Raw genomic sequence first — 18,357 nt, forward strand, 5'->3', positions numbered from 1 at the left:
TGTTGGTGGTTATGCATCATGGTCAGTATACCAGAATCTTTGGTTCTGTTGTTGTTGGTAGGTGCCATCAAGTCAGCTGTGTACATCTTGGCGACTTCAGGAATGACAGAATGGAAAGTTGCTCTGTCTTGTTGCAACTTGATGATGGTTCCTTTGTTGGTGTCCATGGTTGTGGCCACTGGGTCAGTCCAGATCATGGAAGGTTCCTCTTTGTCACTGACCCTATCTGGGTTCTCACACAACGACCACACACTGGGATGTACTTTAGATAATGCAAGAAGGATTCAACAATCACAATGGAGGCCAATGTCTAAGCTACTCAAAGCAACAGAGTTAGATCCAAAGCTGAGCTGCAATGTAGCCATGTCCAAGCTGGTGGCTGAGGAACCACATGGGGAAGAAGCCCACATCTGGCTTCTATGGCAGCTTTCTGAGGGTGCTTGGTAACAGGTGTTCGCTTACCACATACAGCTGTAAGCAAAATCCTGCACCAGGTACTTTATTTAGTTTTGAAGGAAAGCTCCCTTGTCTTACCATTTACACCTGGACCATCAGGACTTGGCTCAGATGTTCTGAGACTGCTTGAGCTGGATACCAGCAAGAACCCACTCTTTGGGGTATCAGGGAGCTGCATGCAGAGCCATTACCCCTGGCTGCTGGGAACTGCCCACCCACGTGAAGGAGACAGCCCTGGTGGGCCAGGTGACGTGCAGCAGACAGTCTAGTCTAAATTAAAGAATGTCAGAGACGAAGGAAAGGGAGGCCACAGATGAGCTAAACTAGACCCAAAACTCAGCTACAGGAGCCGAGGGACGACGGCACCTACCTCTCCTCTCGGTTCTGACCCACGCACACCCTGCCACCGTGGCGTGGTGTAGGGTTGCTGCAGGCGCGTTGCCGCACCTGGAAGCCGATCCCACAGGTGGTGCTGCAGGGGGACCAGGGCGTCCAGGGGGTCCAGCCTCCATTCCTGGGGGAGAAAAGGCGCATGTCGTCAGCACCAGAGCCACCTGCAGACCCATCCCTGAGTCGGAACTGCCTGGTCTGGGGCACAGTGGTCACAGGAACCCTAAGGACACACGCTATGCCTCTCCGTGACTTTACACTTCTTGCCCCAGGAATCTGACTTTTGTGTGAGTCTGATGTTTTTAAATGCATTATAAAGAATATACTAAGGAACAATGGAAGAATAAATAATGTTATTTCATTAAAAAGTATCGAGACACAAATCTTTTCGGATCTTGAGTTCATGGTTGTATTTGACATGCATCCTATCCATTGTAATCTATGAAGAACACATGTTCGGAGCAAATAACCATTTAAAACTACACTGGAGGCTGTGTTTACACATCGATTCATATGAGGCACATGCTCTACTGATAGCATTAATGTGGATAAATAATGCTGTGTGGGCCAAAGGCTTAAAACCATCTTTGTTAGCCATGAAGAAAGGGTATTTAAACTCAGACCTTTGACCCATGTTCGTACAAACTGACAAAGATAAAAAGAATATTAATAAGGAGTGAACATTTCCTCTGTCTGTGTAATTTATGTTAAAGTGAAGATTATGTCATGAGGCAGATATATATGTAATAAGAAGTAATCAATGCTGGAATGGGAGGGGCCATGGTGCTGCAGTGTGTGAACTGCAAAGTCAGTGGTTCAAATCCTCTGCTGTTCTGCAGGAGAAAGATCTGGCAGCCTGGTTCTGTACAGATTTACAATCTTGGAAACCCTGTGGAGTGGTTCCACTCTGCCCTATGGGTGGAGATGCGTAGGAGTTGCACCACCAACAGCCGGTGCTTTGATTTGTTTGCTGTGTTTCAGTGAGAGCTAGAGAATAAATATTTTTGGTTTAATAACATATTGATTTGTTAGAATGCCTAATCTAGAACACTTAACATTTAAATACCTTCCTAGACTTTGTTTTGTCCACTACTATTAAAAAAAAAAAAAGGTCATCTAGTACTTTTAGTGCTAAAATGAAATCTCTGTTGAATCCATTCTAATGCAGATGGTTTTACTTCTGAAATCACAAATACACTGCAGAGTTCATGATGAAAGCAGCCACACATTTCAGTCTTTCCTTAAACGTCCTTAAAAATCTGCAGGTCCTCCGGGTGTCTGAGAGTGACCTCTGGGTGTTCCCTGTGTGTCTGGAGGTGTCCCCTGAGTGCTCCGTGAGTCCCGTGGGTGAACCCAGCGTGCCGGGGGTGTTACCGGGGTGCTGAGCAGGACGCACCTGGAGCAATTGGTTATCTCCACGCTGGGTCCGGTGCAGGGCCAGCCTCCGCACTGGGGGGCCGGGCTGTCACAGGATCGGGTCCGGCACAGGCAGGAGCCTTGGGCACTGCCGTCTGTGTGGGTGCAGGGCACCCATGGGGACCATGTACTGAAGTGCCCGTCCACGGTGAGGTTCCTGACCTGGAGGGTGCAGAACAGTGTCAGAAAGGCCCCTCACCACACATTCATTCAGGGTTTTCATTACTATGATTTGGGGAGGACATGCTGGCAGGATTTCAACATCAAAACAGTGTCCACAGCTGGAGGAGGTGATCATGGAGGAGGAGGGGCGGACAAGAGGGGGAGAGCCAGTGGGATGTGGGGGACCGAGCGGGAGTGAAGACCCTACCGACCTGGCACTGTGGGCTAACGTGGGGGTCCAAGGAGAACATAGAGGGGTTGCCCTGCACGGCACGAGCAGGGGCCTCACATTCCTCAGAGAGGACGAGCAATGGACTTTGAGGGGCAGTATTAGCTGTGGACATGATTAAATTTCAAAGTGTGGGAAGGAGCAATCTTTAGAAAAGTGGACAGCTCATCCGTGGGGCTCTCTGGGTGACTTTTATCCCTGGGCTGGTTGAGCCTACGTGCTCGGGGCTAGAATCTATCTGCTCAGAACACCAACCATGGAGGAGGGGGCTGGTCCACTTTTCCATTTCATAGTGGACATAGAATCTAACACTTTATATGTTGTTATTGTTAAGTACTGTCGAGTCAGTTCTGACCCACAATGAACCTATGTACAGCAGAACGAAACACCACCCGGTCCTGTGCAATCCTCACAATTCCTCACTGCACTTGGAATGGATATGTGTACAAAATACAACACACTGACTGTACCCTTTATATTTCACAGAAATACACTGATATATAAACACGCCAATTTCTTTTTTCTTAACTTACCTGAACCCACCTAGATGAATTCCCTGTCGGTCTGCTACCTCAGGAAGCCTAAGGGACAACTCTACTCTACCTTACAGAGTGCTAGGCATAGGAATACATGCAGCGGCATGGGTGGGCTTGGGTTTGCGCTTAGTCACGGCAAATGTTAAGCCATCACACCACTTGTATTTTATGTAGTTTAGTGAATGACAGGAACCGTGTTAGCTCCCTGGACCCTCACAGCATCCTTACGATCTAGATCCCACTTCAGAGAAGCGAGGGGTCAGAGGTTTCTAAAGTTTTTCTCAGAATCAGCCCAACAAGCTGGGTTTAGAGCATATGCTATCCCGACCACTTCCTTCTACGGTGGGGTCCTTCCATACTTTTTAAAAAGCCACGCTGTCTTCACCTACACAATGTGGCATCTCCTGGAGCTGTGGGACACTCGACATGGCAGCAGACACAATCCGTGGCTCTAAGTTTCATGCATCCATGTGCGGTCCTTTCATTCCCCACTGGTCCAGGAAGTGGTCCGACTGGGAGCAGAGCACACATTAAGACTCTCCCTACTCCACATTTTCACTCTACTAGGGTAAGTTGTTGTTGTTGTTAGGTGTCACTGAGTAGGTTCTGACTCATAGTGACCCCATGCGTGAGAGAATGCAGCACTGTCTGATCCTGAGCCATGCTCAGAATTGCTGCTCTGGTTGACCACATTGCTGCCGTCTTTGTGTTGATCCATCTCGTTGAGGGTCCTCCTCTTTTACCCTGACCCTAGCTTTCCCAAAAGGAGCTCTGGTAGCGTAGTGGTTACGAATTGGGCTGTGAACCTTAAGGCCAGCAGTTCGAAACTACCAGCCGCTCCACGGGAGAAAGATGAGGCGTTCTGCTCCCATAAAGATTTACAGCCTCGGAAACCCTGTACAGGGTCGCTATGGGTCGGAATCGACTCTACGGCACTTAACAACAACAACAACAACAACAACAAGCTTTCCCAAGCATGATGTCCTTCTCCAGGGACTGGTTCCTCATCATAGCATGTCTGAAGTATGTGAGATGAAATCAGTAGCTATCCTGGCTTCTAAGGAGCCTTCTGAATGTACTTCTTCCCAGACATGTTTGTTCATCCTTCCAGCAGCCCTATGTATATTCAGTATTTGTCAACACCAGCAATCAAAGACATCAATTAATATCCGGACTTCTCTATTCATTGGTCAGGCACGTCTTCACCCTCAAAGTGACATATTTGCTCTAGACCATTTGCTCTAGACCATTTTAAAGAGGTCTTTTTACAGCAGATTTGCTCAATTCAATATGTTGTTTGATTTTACGACTGCTGTTTCAAGGTTACGCTGAGAGCTTACATTTGGACACTTCTTCTCAGAGGGTTAAATTTATTTTTCCCTTTATTTTCAAAGTTTCATGGAAGTAGCTTTTGCTGGAGATGGTTACTGGCTCTGTGGTTCAGGAAGACCTGACTTGTTATGCGGGGTGTTCCCATCACCCCCAGGCCTTGCTATAGGAACAGATCACAGATCTGAGGATGAAGCCGGGATATTGAGGAGTCTCTACGGGAGATCCAGGAGTCTGTATCAATGCCTCCGAGTCCCAGCTCTTCCAGAAGCAAGGACTCCACGGTGTGCAGTCTTGTGGCGGCTAAATGAGGCTCCTCCGGACACTGCCTCACGTGATACTCAGTGTGCTGGACACACCACTGACCATACTTCCCTGTTCCTTCTTTGATAGTGGCCCCACTTTACTACAAGGCCCAGGTCCTTGGGGGACAATGGGCCACCGAGCAGCCCCTGCTCTGGGGACATGGTGACCACTCAGACCCAAGAATGAAATGGTCCTGGTGGGTGTTCCTGCAGGGCTAACTAGAGTGTTCTGGGCCCAGGCCCTCTCACTGGAGACCAGCTGGCCATGGTCGAGGTCCTCTCACTGGTCGTCTGTATTGTACTAGTGTTCATGTAGGTTACATTAATAATCACATTACATGGTTATCACATGTGATACTAGTGATTGTACATGTTTTACTAGTTGTCACCTGTGTTGTATGAATGGTCATGCATGCTACACTAATTATTACATGTTGCATAGGGATTACATGTGTCACTACACTAGTGATTGTGCATGTTATACTGTGATTGCCTGTATTGTACTAGTGGTCATGTATGTTATACGAATTATCACATGTTACATAGGGATCACATGTGTGACTATACTAGCGATTGTGTTATAGTCGTGGTCTTCTGTGTTGTACTAGTGGTCATGTATGTTATACGAATTATCACATGTTACATAGGGATCACATGTGTGACTATACTAGCGATTGTGTTATAGTCGTGGTCTTCTGTGTTGTACTAGTGGTCATGTATGTAGTGATCATACATGTTCTAAAGAGACCACCTATTGTACTACTGAATGTGCACATCAGAGTAGTAGTCATCTTGCTGTATTTGTGGTCAGCAGTGTTGTCCTAGTGACCACGTGTTTTATGGGGATCACATGTGTTACACTAGTGTGTATTGTACCGGTGGTCATGTATTGAACGAGTGGTCATGCATGCAGTACTACTGCTCACATGTGTTATAGTAATAATAGTGTGTTTTGTACTAGTAGCCATGTGGGGTATATTGACCATCATGTGTGCTATACCAGTGGCTTTGGATGCGCTACTGGTAGTCATATGTGTTCGACATGGTCATGCATGCTATTCTGGGAAACCATGCAATCATATTAGTCTCCATGTATATTGTACTAGTGATCATATGTTACACTAGCGATCATGTTACATTGATGAGTGTGTGTTCTATGTTAGAGAACATGTGTGCTGGCGTGGCCATGCATGTTATCTACATCATGCATGCCATATTGATCTGTACATGTGTGATACTGGTGGTCGTGTGCTATGCTCGCTGTCATGTATGTTATGTGAGTGAGCACACACAACCATGCACATTATTGTGATTGTGGGCATACATGAGGTTATTAGGGATCAAACACGTTGTCTGCATTGTCATGTATGTTACATGAGTGGCCAGTGCTCACCAAGTCCAAGGATGGCCTCCACGCACTCACCGAGCCCAGGGCGCCTCTGCAGCCTGTAGCATCCTACAGGATTGTCAGAAGGCAGGCAGGCGTGTGACCCTAAACCGCACGCCCGTTGTCTGCACTCAGCTCTGGATCAAGCCTCTCACATCCCGTCCACGGGGAGCACTGTTCTGCACTCCGTACACCAGCACATTACCGTCTTCTCTCTGCACACAGAGCCCATGGCACAGGGGCCTTTGACGGGGGAAGTGGCTTGTTAAGCCTCTAAGTTCCTGGGAAGGATGCTGGGGCTCCATCGCTGGCACAGACTCTTGGGGAGTAGAGGATCTGACCCACACATTAAGGGTGACGCCGTCATCATCACACAACTCCACATCATTGAGATGGAGGTCCCAGGGCACCTGGCACTTATCATCGGGCTTTCCCAGTGGGCTCAGGGTGCTTTGGTTTCAGAGCCTTCCACTGAGAAAGCTGAGGCTCCTCTGCACTGAGGCAGACCGGGAAGGGAAGCAGCGACTGACTGCCAGCTGGCTCTTCCTGTTTTCATTCTGACCGAGGACCGACTGTGCTGGGGAATGACCAGGATGTCGGCTCAGTATGGAGTTGCTTCTCCCCATGCCTCTGATCTGCAGAAATACCAAAGGGCTGGCGGTCATGGTGCAGTGGTTCTGGGCCCACTATGATTTTTGGATCACTTTCCAAATAAGTAGAAGCTGCTCGCTTTGGTGTACAGGCAGGGAAGAGGTCGGAGTGACTAGATGAAGGATGCTAAAGACATAAAGACTGGGTTCTTACAAGTTCGAGTCCCACGGGGAACTCTGGAAGCTGCTTCTCTTGAACTTGGAGAGCCTGGCTCAGAATGTGGGAGCTTTCTCCATCTCCCACAGGGCTCGGGGTGGGAACGGGCACCAGGATGTTTCTCAGAGACTTCCCATGACCCTCCGCAGCAGTGAGTGTCCAAATGGCACTCAGTGGTAATCCCCTTCAGTCTGTTCTGGAAAGGATCCACTTATCTCAGCGTCTGGGACCGCAGCCTTGCTCCTGAGGGAACGCTGTAGGCATGTGAGTTCCTCATTTATTAAGGGTGGGATAGTTCACCCCAAACTCTGGAGATAAAAGCCCAAGAATGAAGCCAAGAAGTTCCGTTCCATTTTTCAGACAGAGCTGACTCTCCCTTCCAAACAAATGAGCAGCCTCTAAGAGTTTGTAAGGGACGATCCCCCAGACCTCCCATTGCAGTGGGGTTGGAGGTCTCGGGGTCAGTGGCCGAAACTTATGGGACACACAGAGAGGAAAGGTTCCCGCGACCCCAGGAAAGCACAGGGTCGGGCACTGGGAGAGCAGGACACTTACGGGGCAGGTGGAGATGTTCTGTTCCCACTGCGCCATGTTGAGGCTCTCCTCCAGACTGGTGCACTTCTTCATGGCCACGTCCCAGCCACAGTATGGGTCCTGGGCCCCTATGCAGGCGCTGTGGACACACACCACAGGGTTAGCAGGAAGCAGATACCTGTGCCGCTCCTGGCTCCCGCATGCACCTGAGCTGATGCACCACTTGTATATGGTGACTTGTATTCGTCGGAACCCTGGGAGACGAAAGGTTCAAATCCACCGAATGTGAGAAAAGGCCTGAAAGGTGGATGAAGCCCTCGTGGGAGTATAGACCAGAAAAAAGTCAGGTTTATGTGGAGAAAGAGACTGTACCAGCCACATCACAAAACAGCCAAACCAAAGACGCACTGCCTTGCAGCGATTCCAGCACAAAGCAACACAGGCGGGCACAGAAGCACAGCCCCACCGGGCTTCCCAGGCATGGGTTTCCCTTGGAGCGGCTGGTGGGTTTGAACTGCCGATCTTCAGATTAGTGCTTTCACCATGGTGTCACCAGGGCTTCTTCCATAAAACACAGGTGACTATGAATACCTCCCCTGTGTCCTCTCAGCTCCGACAGTCAAGGACACAAAGAAAACCACTCCTAATCTCTGGCTTGTGCCATGGTTTTGTGGGGGCGTCGAATGGGCAGTCTCGGGAGCGTGCAGGGTCCCACAGCTGCAGCCAACAAACACACAGTCCAAAGGCCTCAAGGGCTCATTTGATCCCCAGACAGACCTCAGTGAGGAAGGCACCCAGAGAAAAGGGAACATCATCCCGTTCCATTTAGCTCTCCCACCTTCACGATCTGCACACGGGTAGTGAATGAGACGTCACACAAAGCCCGCCTGCAGCTAACAGGGCAGGTGGGGGGTCTACTTGAATCATGGCCCCAGGTTCCCTCCCTCGGCCTTGCCCTGGCCCTCCTCACACCTGGTCCTGCCCAGCCTCCTTCTAGAGTCATATGCAAGGGCTCTGGAGACAGGCAGGACTGAGCATCCACTGCAGAGCAGGCTGACCTCACCCTGTACAGGCTGACTCCGGGGCATTATAGGTTCTGTACTGACCACCCACAGTAAAGCGAGGTATCTGTGATGCTCAGGAAGTGATGTGGACACTATATTGTGGTCTCTGGGGTGTGTAACAGCATGCAGACAAAGGCTGGGCACTGAGAATGACCAGCACGCGGCACAGATACCAAGTGGGCACCTGCTGTTGGAAAAATGACGATGGTAGACTTGCTGGACACAGGGCTGCCCCAAACCTCCCATTTGTGAACAGCACAGTATCTGTGAGGCACGATGAAAGGTGTGCCTGAACGTACACAATGTGCTCACGGCCAGTGGCACGAACTGCCAGAAGATTCCACTGTCCAGAGAGACTGATGACGGTCCGCTGGAGGAAGGGGATATGAGCTGAGGGATCCTGTGGCACCTCGCACACCAGGAGAACGTGTACAAAGGCAGGAGAGCACAGTGGAGACAGTGCTACCTTCACATCTCCCATCCTGTCCACTGACTCACAGCGCCCTGTGCGTGTCAGAGGAGAACAGCGCTGACTTTTCAGAAGCAGATGTGCAGGTGTCTCTTCAGAGACACCTTTGAATGGAATCACACGGCAGAGCTTTCGGCAAGCGCATGAGAGTGTTCACTACCGGCTCCACCCAATGACTCCTTAGCTTGTCCAGAGTCAATGGGGCACACAACTGAGCCACACAAAAGCAGTGAAACACACAAGAGCAGTTGGGCTGCCTGCTTTCTTCCTTTCTTGTTACTGACTTCCACCTGGGAACGAGGTCTAGTTTGAAGCCCAGCCTTCTACCGAGGGCACAGAGTGAGGGTAGACCTCTCACTGGGAAGGCAGCTCGGGCGGGCCAGTCTGCACAGGGCTGCCAAGCCAGGTGGGGGCTGGGGCAGAACATGGCCAATGGCACGCAGTCAAGTCTCATCATTGTAGGTTATTTTAGCTCTGTTTTCAACAGGAGGATAAAGCTTGGTGGTGTTATTGCTGTTAAGTGCTTCTGAGTTGGTTCCAACTCACAGCGATCCTGTATGGGGTTTCCGAGGAGCGGCTGGTGGGTTTGAACTGCCAGCCTTGCAGTTCAAGTCAACTTTGCACTCCAGCCCTACACCAGGAATCCAAAAGCTTGAAAATGACACCGGTTTCTGAGCTTCATGTGGGCGCCTGTCTATAACATGGAAGGAGCCACCTGACATTGGATTCCCAGACCCACGTCAGAATCTCTGTCTCTTGGGCCCCGATGAAACACAGATGCAGGCGTACACACCAGGCAGGTCCACGCGAGCACAGCGCTCTCCGTCCTACTGGGTCCAGGCAGCTTCTCAGACACTTGGGAATAAGGGCCCTTTCCTCACGAACCACTCCTGTGAACTCGACCAACACCCAACTCTTACGGCAAGTTCAGTGTATGAACCTGTCCAAGGTATCAAGGCTCAGGAAGACACAGGCGGCACTACGGTGGCCTCATCTTTACCACAAGTTCTGTGCTCCTGGTGTTAGATGCCTACGAATCAGTGACCCCAAGTGTAACAAGAAAAACACTGTTGGCTCCGGCCCATCCCCACTGTGGTTCCTGGGTTTCAGCCAATGGGTGCAGCCACCGCGTAAACCCATCTCATGAAGGGGCTTCCTCTTTCTCACTGACCCTCCACTTCACCAAACAGGATTCCCTTCTCCAGAAAGTGGTCCTTTTTGTGAGATGGGGTCGTGCTATCCTTCCTTCTAAGATAAATTCATGCCATGGCAGGTCTTCCTCTTTCTCATTGACCCTTTACAGTTTTATAACCGAGAGCACTGAAGCAGGAGGCCCGAGGAGTGCGCAGTGGACTCCAGCCACTCTGAAGTCTTTTCGTTCTGTTGGTCAAGTGAATGGTAAAAGCTTCATAATGACACCAGTGTGGAGCTTCATGTGGGTGTCTGTGGATAACACAGACTGCCCCTGAGGGAACCGAAACACTCTCGAGTAATGATCACAAAGCTGAGCCACAAACTGCTGACTGGTTGAGGAGAGAAGCTGAAACGACACTAAGTAATCGGGCCCATGGACTACCTGAGCACAATGCCTGCTTCGTAGAAAGCATGTTCCCCATTGTGACAAAAATGTGGTTACAGTGAAATATCTGGCCAAAGAAGAAAATATGGAAATATGGCCATAATCCCAAACAGGTTTAGGGCAGGGCAAAAGGCAAGAATGGTATTGGGTGTCCCCACAAGATGGCGTCCATCTGAGTTCTTCCCTCTTACTGTCCACTCGAATCAAAGGTTACAGTCAATGGATTCTCGTTGACAGAAGGAAGCTACCGCTTAGAAACTCAGCAACTATCGGACATGGTCACTTCATGAGGCTCTCAGGCCTGTGTTCAGAATCTGCGATGCTTTTCCTGAGTGAGGACCCCTCCTACATGGAGCAAGTCTCAGAGCAGACACCCTACATCAGTCCTTGACTCCCATGAGGCAACAGCAATAGGATGTAACCCAGCACATGGAATCACTTGTCCCTCATGGTGACCCTATTGTAGGGTTTCCGAAGCTGCAAACTTTATGGGATCAAAAAGCCTCCCCTTTCTCCTGTGGAGTGGCTGCTAAGTTTGAACCACCCGCCTTGTGGACAGCAGTCCAGTGTTTATCCTACAGTGTCCCTAAAGCTCTGACATTCTGCCTTCTATGTTGTTATGAGCACATCTTTCCAGGCCTGCTGGGATTGTGGGGTGTCACCTGGCTACACTGCTGGGGACACCGTGTGAGGCCCAGCCCCACATCACTCCTGAGATAAATGTACTCTTCACAGAATCCTCTTCTATTTTTAACTTTCAACATAGCACATTTATAATATGGCATTGCTTTCTTCAAGTAACATTAGACCCTACATGTATGGGTTCCTGGTGTACCACTCACTGTAGGGCGATGAGCACCGGACCGTGAACCACAAGGTTGGCAGTTAGAACCCACCAGCTGATCCTTGGAAACGCTATGCAGGGTGGCTATGAGTCGGAACCGACTTGACGGCACTTAGCAATGACAACACATTCATAATCATCATTGCCCGGTGTGATGGTTCACGTTCACGCATTTCTCAGGCTGTAGTTCTCAGTGGCTGGGCAGACACTACTGGAATGTGACCCGTGACAATGGGCTCTGATTTGGTTAGCCAGTCTATTGATCAAATTATCTATTAAAAAGACCAGGTGGAGACTAAAGGAGCCCTAGATTGGGGTCCTCAGACACCCTTTAGGTCTGGAATGGAACCCACCCTTGTAACCTGTGGTGGTGGTGATGTTCCATACAGTCAGTTCCAAATCACAGAGACCCTCTATAGGTTTTCTGAGGCTGTAAATCTTAACAAAAAAAGAAAGCCTCATCTTTCTCCTGAGGCTCAACTGGTAGACTCGAACTGCTGACCTTGTGGTTACCAGCATAGCTCGTCATCCACGTTGGAGCCCAGATGTGAAGCCAAGAAAGCTGTGGCTTCCCACAGGACGGCTGGTGTCAGAACAGGGGACAGAAGGTTGTAGGGTGGGAGCAGGTCTGACCTCCGCTTGGGCTGGTTTTGAGTTTGCTTCTCTTTCCTTCTTGTGAAGCCTTGGGGAATTCAGACGTGGTCCCCACATGGTTTTTGCATGGCTGTATTTCCAAGCCAGCATTCGATACGTACATAGGGAGGGCAACAGCCTTAGAAAGGTAGCCTCACCTTGAATGGTCAGCCATGCAAGATCAAAAGGGCACCATTTACCTGAGGGCAAAGTTGGGAAAGGATGGGCACTAGGGTGGAATGGAGAGAAGAACCTCATGGGAGAAGAGGGAGGGGATGGCGATCACTGAGCGGAACCACAGGAAGATGTGTGGGCTGTGAACCTAAGGTCGGCCCTGTAAATCTTCACTCCATTTACAAGAAACCATTAAAAAACAAAACAAAACAAAAAAAGGTCACAGTCCTTAAGACGGTCACTGGATGTTGATATAAGCGGAAAGCAGACATCACACACCCACGACACGCTTGTTGCTGCGTTCGAGCCCACTGTTTCCAGCCACGGTGTCAACCTATCTTGTCAAGGGTCTTCCTCTGATTCACTGACTCTACTTTAGCAGGCACAGTGCAAGCAGGATGTCCTTCTCCAGGGACGAGTCCTTTCTGACAGCATGTCCAAATTACGAGATGTAAAGTCTTGTTGTATTTGCTTTTTTCTTTTTAAGTTTTTATTATGAACTGAGTGGTAATTTACATGGGAGAACATCAGTTTTACATTTATCATTTCATTGCAATGATTACGATCTCTTCCGTGCGTCATCATTCGACATTATATATTTGCATCTATTCCGTCTGTTTTGTTTTGTTTTAGGGGAGGGATGTACACAAAAACACTCAAGAATATACAATAATTTAAACAACCAACATTCTGCAAGCCTGCCTCCTGGCCACCAGCTCTCAGTCCCTCTCTTTCCATGAGTCCTCAGCTGCGCCCTCTCTCCATGTCTTCATCTCTGCCTCCATCTCTGGTGTCGCTGCTTCTCTGGATAGGGTCCCGCATTCCACTTGTGCTCTTCTCCCTTGATGGTCCTAGGTTCCCGGACTGTAAGACTAACTACTCCCCTTTTTATTACAAAAACTCACTATTGAATCATAAGAATCTTATCCCCATCACCTTTCACCTTGTCATATTTGCTTTTAAGGATCATTCTGGCTGCACTTCTTCCAAGTCAAATTTGTTTGTTCTTCTGGCAGCCCACAATATATTCAATATTCTTCACCAACACCATAATTAAAGCCATCGATTCTTCTTTGGGCTTCCTTATTCATTGTCAAGTTTTCACACACATATGAGGTAACAGAAAATACCTAAAGCTGGGGTCAGTCCTACCTTCACCCACAAACTGACATCTTTGCTTTTTCACGCTTTTCAGAGGTCTCTAGCTGTAGATTTGTCCCATGCCATGTGTCATTTGGTTTCCTGACAACTGCTTCCAGGAACATTGATTCTGGGTCCAAGCAACATGAAGTCTAGGACAACTTCCACCTTTTCTGTTTATCATGATGCTACTGCTTCGTCCAGTGGTGAGGATTTTTGCTTTGTTTGCTTTGAGGGGTAATCCATATGGAAGGCTGTAGTCTTTGATCTTCACCAGTAAATATTTTAAGTCCTCTTTGTTTTCAGCAAGGATGGCTGTGTTAGTTACATATTGTAGCTTATTGAAGAGTTGGTAATGAGTCTTCCTCCAATCTTGATACGTTCTTCTTCACACGGTTCCACCTTCTCGGATCTTTGAGTCAGCATACACAGTGAATAAGTATGATGAAATGAAACACGTGTGGTACACACCTTTCCTCATATTAAACCATTCTGTGTCCCCTTGCTCTGTTCTAACAACTGCCTCTTGGCCTATGTACAGGTTCCTCATGAGCACAGTGGAGTGTTCTGGAATTCTGGTTCTTTGCAATGTTGTCCAAAATTAGTTTGTCCCACACAGTAGAATGCCTTTGCATAATCAATGAGACAAAGGTAAACAGCTTTCCAGTATTCTCTGTTTTCAGCCAAGATCCACCTGCCGCCAGCAATAATACTATCCCGTTTCATGTCCTCTTCTGAATCCAAGATGTCTGCCAACACCTTGTTGGTGTACTGCTGAAATTGTTTCAGAATGATCTTCAGCAACATATTCTTGCATGTGATACTAATGGCACTGTTCGATGGTACTGGCCTGCATGATGCTGGGTCACGTCTTTGGAATGGGCACAGATAGAAAGCTCCTCTAGTCAGCTCTCTTCCAAACTTCTTGGCATAGATGGGTGAGTGCTTCCATTGAAACTTTTCAATTCGTATTCTGTCCATTCCTGGAGCGATGGTTTTCACCAATGCCCACAGTGCAGCATGTACTTATTCCTTCCGTACCATCGGTAGTTTATCGTACGTAGACAACCTCATGAAATGGTTGAATGCCCACCAGTTCTGTTTGGTACAGTGGCTCTATGTATTTGTTCCCTCTTCTTGTGATGTTTCCTGAGTCCCTCAATAGTAAGTGACACATATTTGGGAGGGACAATTTAATCCATAACAGATGTCTTACTGGGAATGAAGAACCAAGTAGGAATGCCGACACTTCTCTGAGCCTTGTGTGCTTGTCCCAGGGGCAGACGCTGTTGCACTGGGAGAACATTTAATTAATAAAGGCGCCAACCTCTGAACTCCACCATTGAAAGCCTTGGTCTCTCAGGCAGTAAATGCTCTGTGGTTACCCGGTCTCCATGCTAATTTTCTTAATGAGGTGTACATTTCACTGATGAGATGATACTATTAAAGGCCGACGGAAATACAGACGACCAGATGCCGCCTCACTCCAACCAAGTCAAAGTCCTTTTTTAATTCTGTTTTTGTTTTACTGGTCCTTTTCTTCCCACCAGTTTTATAATAAAAAGCAAAAGTTGAAAAGCATGACTCTTCTGTTTTCTATTTAGGCTAAAATTCTTCCAGTTCCCAGCTTTTCTTCTCTCTCCAACTAGCCCCGAGCCTTTCTTGGCTTTTAGTTGCATCTGACAGTTTCCATCTGTGAGACACCATTCAGAGAGTTGGGGGTCCCCCTTACTCCCCTGTGATCTACTTCCCAACAAGGTCAGGGTACAAGGGTTAGGATGGGAGCATTTCTTTTTGGGAGACATGATAGAACCAGGAACATGTCCCATTGTGTCCTGAGATGCCCAGCTCTGACAGGTCCAGTGGCCACACCCCAAGGGTCAGCCACAAGGAAAAATGAAGTGTGAGCAATTGCTGGTCAATGCAATGCTCCCTGCTCTCTGTCTCTCACACACATAAACGAGTTCCAGTGTCCTGTGGGCTTTTCCCGAGACTATAAAATACACCTGTATAGGCAGACACAGACTCATCTTTCTCCTGCAGAGTGGATGGTGGGTTTGAACTGCCAATCTTGTGGTGAGCAGCTCAAAGTGTAAGCCACAGCAGTTACTGATGCTGAGGGGCCTTGGGTGTACCACAGCTGATCCTGTTTCAGGGAGCGTGATGTCTTCATTGTTTCGGAGGAACACCATGAGGACCCCACGATGCAAGGTGGGTACCAGAGTCACAAGGTGCAAGCTTAAGCGGGGTTTCAGACCTCCAGCTGTATGGCCTTGGGAGAGTTGTGGAAAAGTTCATCTGCAAAGTGGAGGTAGCGAGCTGGCTACATTCTCACAGCTGCTCCCAAGACACACGGCACGGGAACAGTGAGCAAACCTACCAACTGTGGTCAGTTTTCAGCATTTCAATGGATACTAGACTATGCATTGTCTCGGGTGGGGGGAGGAGGGCATTATACAAAGAAAGAAATTAAAAAGTGTGTATTTGGTTCTGAAGGAGATACAAGCCATTTAGCTGAGTTCAAAATCTCTTACTAAACATCTTACAGTTCATTTATAAAATTTATCTCCAGTTAAAAATGAACTTCCTGATATGCTACTATGGAAAGGACACTAAGCACACACACACACACACACGCACGCACGCACACCACTGCCCGGTTGTCATCCACTTCTTCCTTGCTGCTGTAGAGTTTCTGGAAATATATCATTGTGTGAATCAAAGAGCATTCCATCATTGCTCCTAATTCATTTAAGCAATCTGGATGCATAGGTCTGGATGAGGTCTTGTTAAGAAGGACTTCTTTCCTCTACCCCATGGGGATCCAGTCAGCGCGACACCCCACGTGTGCCACAGTCAAGCGGCTTCATGGGGTTTTCAGCAGCTGCTTTTAGGGAAGCAGATCACCAGGCATTTCTTGTGAGGCACCCATGGGTGGACTGGAGTCTCCAGCTTACCGGAGAGCACTGTGCAGGGACACCATCGTTTCTCGTCTTTCAAGCTCACGGAAGAATCCTGGCGGCAGCAAGTTCATTTCAAACCCACCAGATGTTCGCTCCGCAGAAGAGACCTGAAGTTCCCTCCTTCCGTAAAGATTTCATCTTGGAAACCGTGAGGAGCCTTCCACTGACCCACAGGCTTTCTCTGTGTGGGAATCGACTCCATGGAGGTTTTTACTGCTAATTAGTGAGGACTGCTGCCTCTCCACAAGGAGCTCTGGTAGCGTACTGGTTACGAATCGGGCTGCGAACCTCAGGGTCAGCAGTTCGAAACTACCAGCTGTTCTGTGAGAGAAAGATGAGGCTTTCTGCTCCTGTAAAGATTTACAACCTCAGAACCGATTCCACGGCACATAACAACAAGAAGCCACCTGCCCACAGGAGGACAATAACCAAACCAAGAAATCCGTAGCAAAGAGTCCAGGGAAAGGTCTGGGATGAGTGTTCTTGGCTCAGACACAATACGTGAGGGTGGGACACAGCCTGGTCCAGTCTGTGTGGCCACACGTCTTGGAGGACAGTGCACACAGGGGGGTACAGGCATGGGCAGGAGCTGCTTCCACATGATCAAGCTGGATCAGGGCTTGTGTTTGAACAGAGTTAGAGAGGCTGTATGGTCCTCTCACCTTGGCACCGGGCAAGATTCCTTGTTGAGTGGAAAGGCAGCTGCCAGAGACTGGAGCTGGCAGACGTCTCCTGTTAAAGGTTCACCATGTCTCCTAAAGGCGTGCAAGCCCAGGACCAGTGAGGGTGACCTGGTTAGCAAGAGGTCACAGTGGAGCAGGGACAGCTGTCCGCTGTGGTCAAACAGATGGCGGCAGAGCAGAAGTGCACTGTAGGGGTTTCTGAGGGCATACATCGCCACAGAAGCAGACCCCCACACTGTTCTCCAAGGAGGGCAGGTGGGCGCCAACCACCGCCATTACGGTTGTTGTTATTGCTAAGTGCTGTCAAACTGATTCCGTCCCATGGTTGGTGGTGGTGATGTGCCATAGAGCCGGTTCCAACTCATAGCGACCCTGTACAGGGTTTCCAAAACTGTAAATCTTTACAGGAGCAGAAAGCCTCCTCTTTCTCCCACAGAACAGCTGGTAGTTTCGAACTGCTGACCTTGCAGTTTGCAGCCCAATTCGTAACCACTACATTACCAGAGCTCCTTAGGTGGCCATAAAGGTGTTGGAAAGACACAGCCGCACACAGTAGAGAGTCAGCTGTGTGAGGACAGAGGCAGACATAGCCGTAGGCCCAGGACCACAAGGGTCTCCAGGATCCAGTGAGGCAGGGACACACCCTCACTTGGCAGCTTCACACAACATCACCCTGAACTCAGACTCCCAGTCTCAGACTCTAAGAACAAACCAAGTCCCATTCTTGAAAGTCACCCATTTTGGGCATTTTCACTCCAGCCGCCCCAGACAAAGACACTCCCCTCCCCTGGCGGGATTCAGGACTCAGTTACAAATCTTCAGGTATAGAACTCAGGAGACCCAGGCTCACTGAAACTTTGTGGTCCCAGAAAACCCCACAGGGTGTTCCTGACTCTCATTTTATGATTTCTAATGCCGGCCCCCAAGTGTCATGGCTGCTGACAAAACCTCAGGACTGGCCTATCCAACTACTCTACACTGTGACAAGTCTGCGGGCAGTTATCCATCCACCCAGTGGCCCAGGGTCTACACCAGGTTACTGAAGGCTAGACCCCAATCCACGCTGTGTCCCCAGACTCTACACCAGGTTACTGAAGGCTAGACCCCAGTATGCACTATACCCCCAGCATCTACACCAGGATACTGAGGGCTAGACCTCAATCTACCCTGTGCCCCCAGCGTCTACACCAGGTTACTGAGGGCTAGACCCCAGTCCACGCTGTACCCCCAGGGTCTACACCAGGTTACTGAGGGCTA

General features: G+C 49.0%; 1 protein-coding gene across 1 annotated transcript in view; it reads right to left on the reverse strand.

The window, feature by feature from the left end:
* The window catches only part of SEMA5A (sema domain, seven thrombospondin repeats (type 1 and type 1-like), transmembrane domain (TM) and short cytoplasmic domain, (semaphorin) 5A), a 272,757-nt gene that overhangs the window by 71,804 nt on the left and 182,596 nt on the right, over positions 1-18,357 (reverse strand). The window contains exons 11-13 of the mRNA XM_006875343.1: positions 7,573-7,690; positions 2,243-2,424; positions 827-970 (exon numbers count right to left, since the gene is read on the reverse strand). Coding sequence (XP_006875405.1) covers positions 827-970; positions 2,243-2,424; positions 7,573-7,690 — 444 coding nt within the window. The remainder of the gene's footprint in view (positions 1-826; positions 971-2,242; positions 2,425-7,572; positions 7,691-18,357) is intronic.

Source organism: Chrysochloris asiatica, unplaced genomic scaffold (assembly GCF_000296735.1).
Source record: "Chrysochloris asiatica unplaced genomic scaffold, ChrAsi1.0 scaffold00321, whole genome shotgun sequence".
NCBI classification, from domain to species: Eukaryota; Metazoa; Chordata; class Mammalia; order Afrosoricida; family Chrysochloridae; genus Chrysochloris; species Chrysochloris asiatica.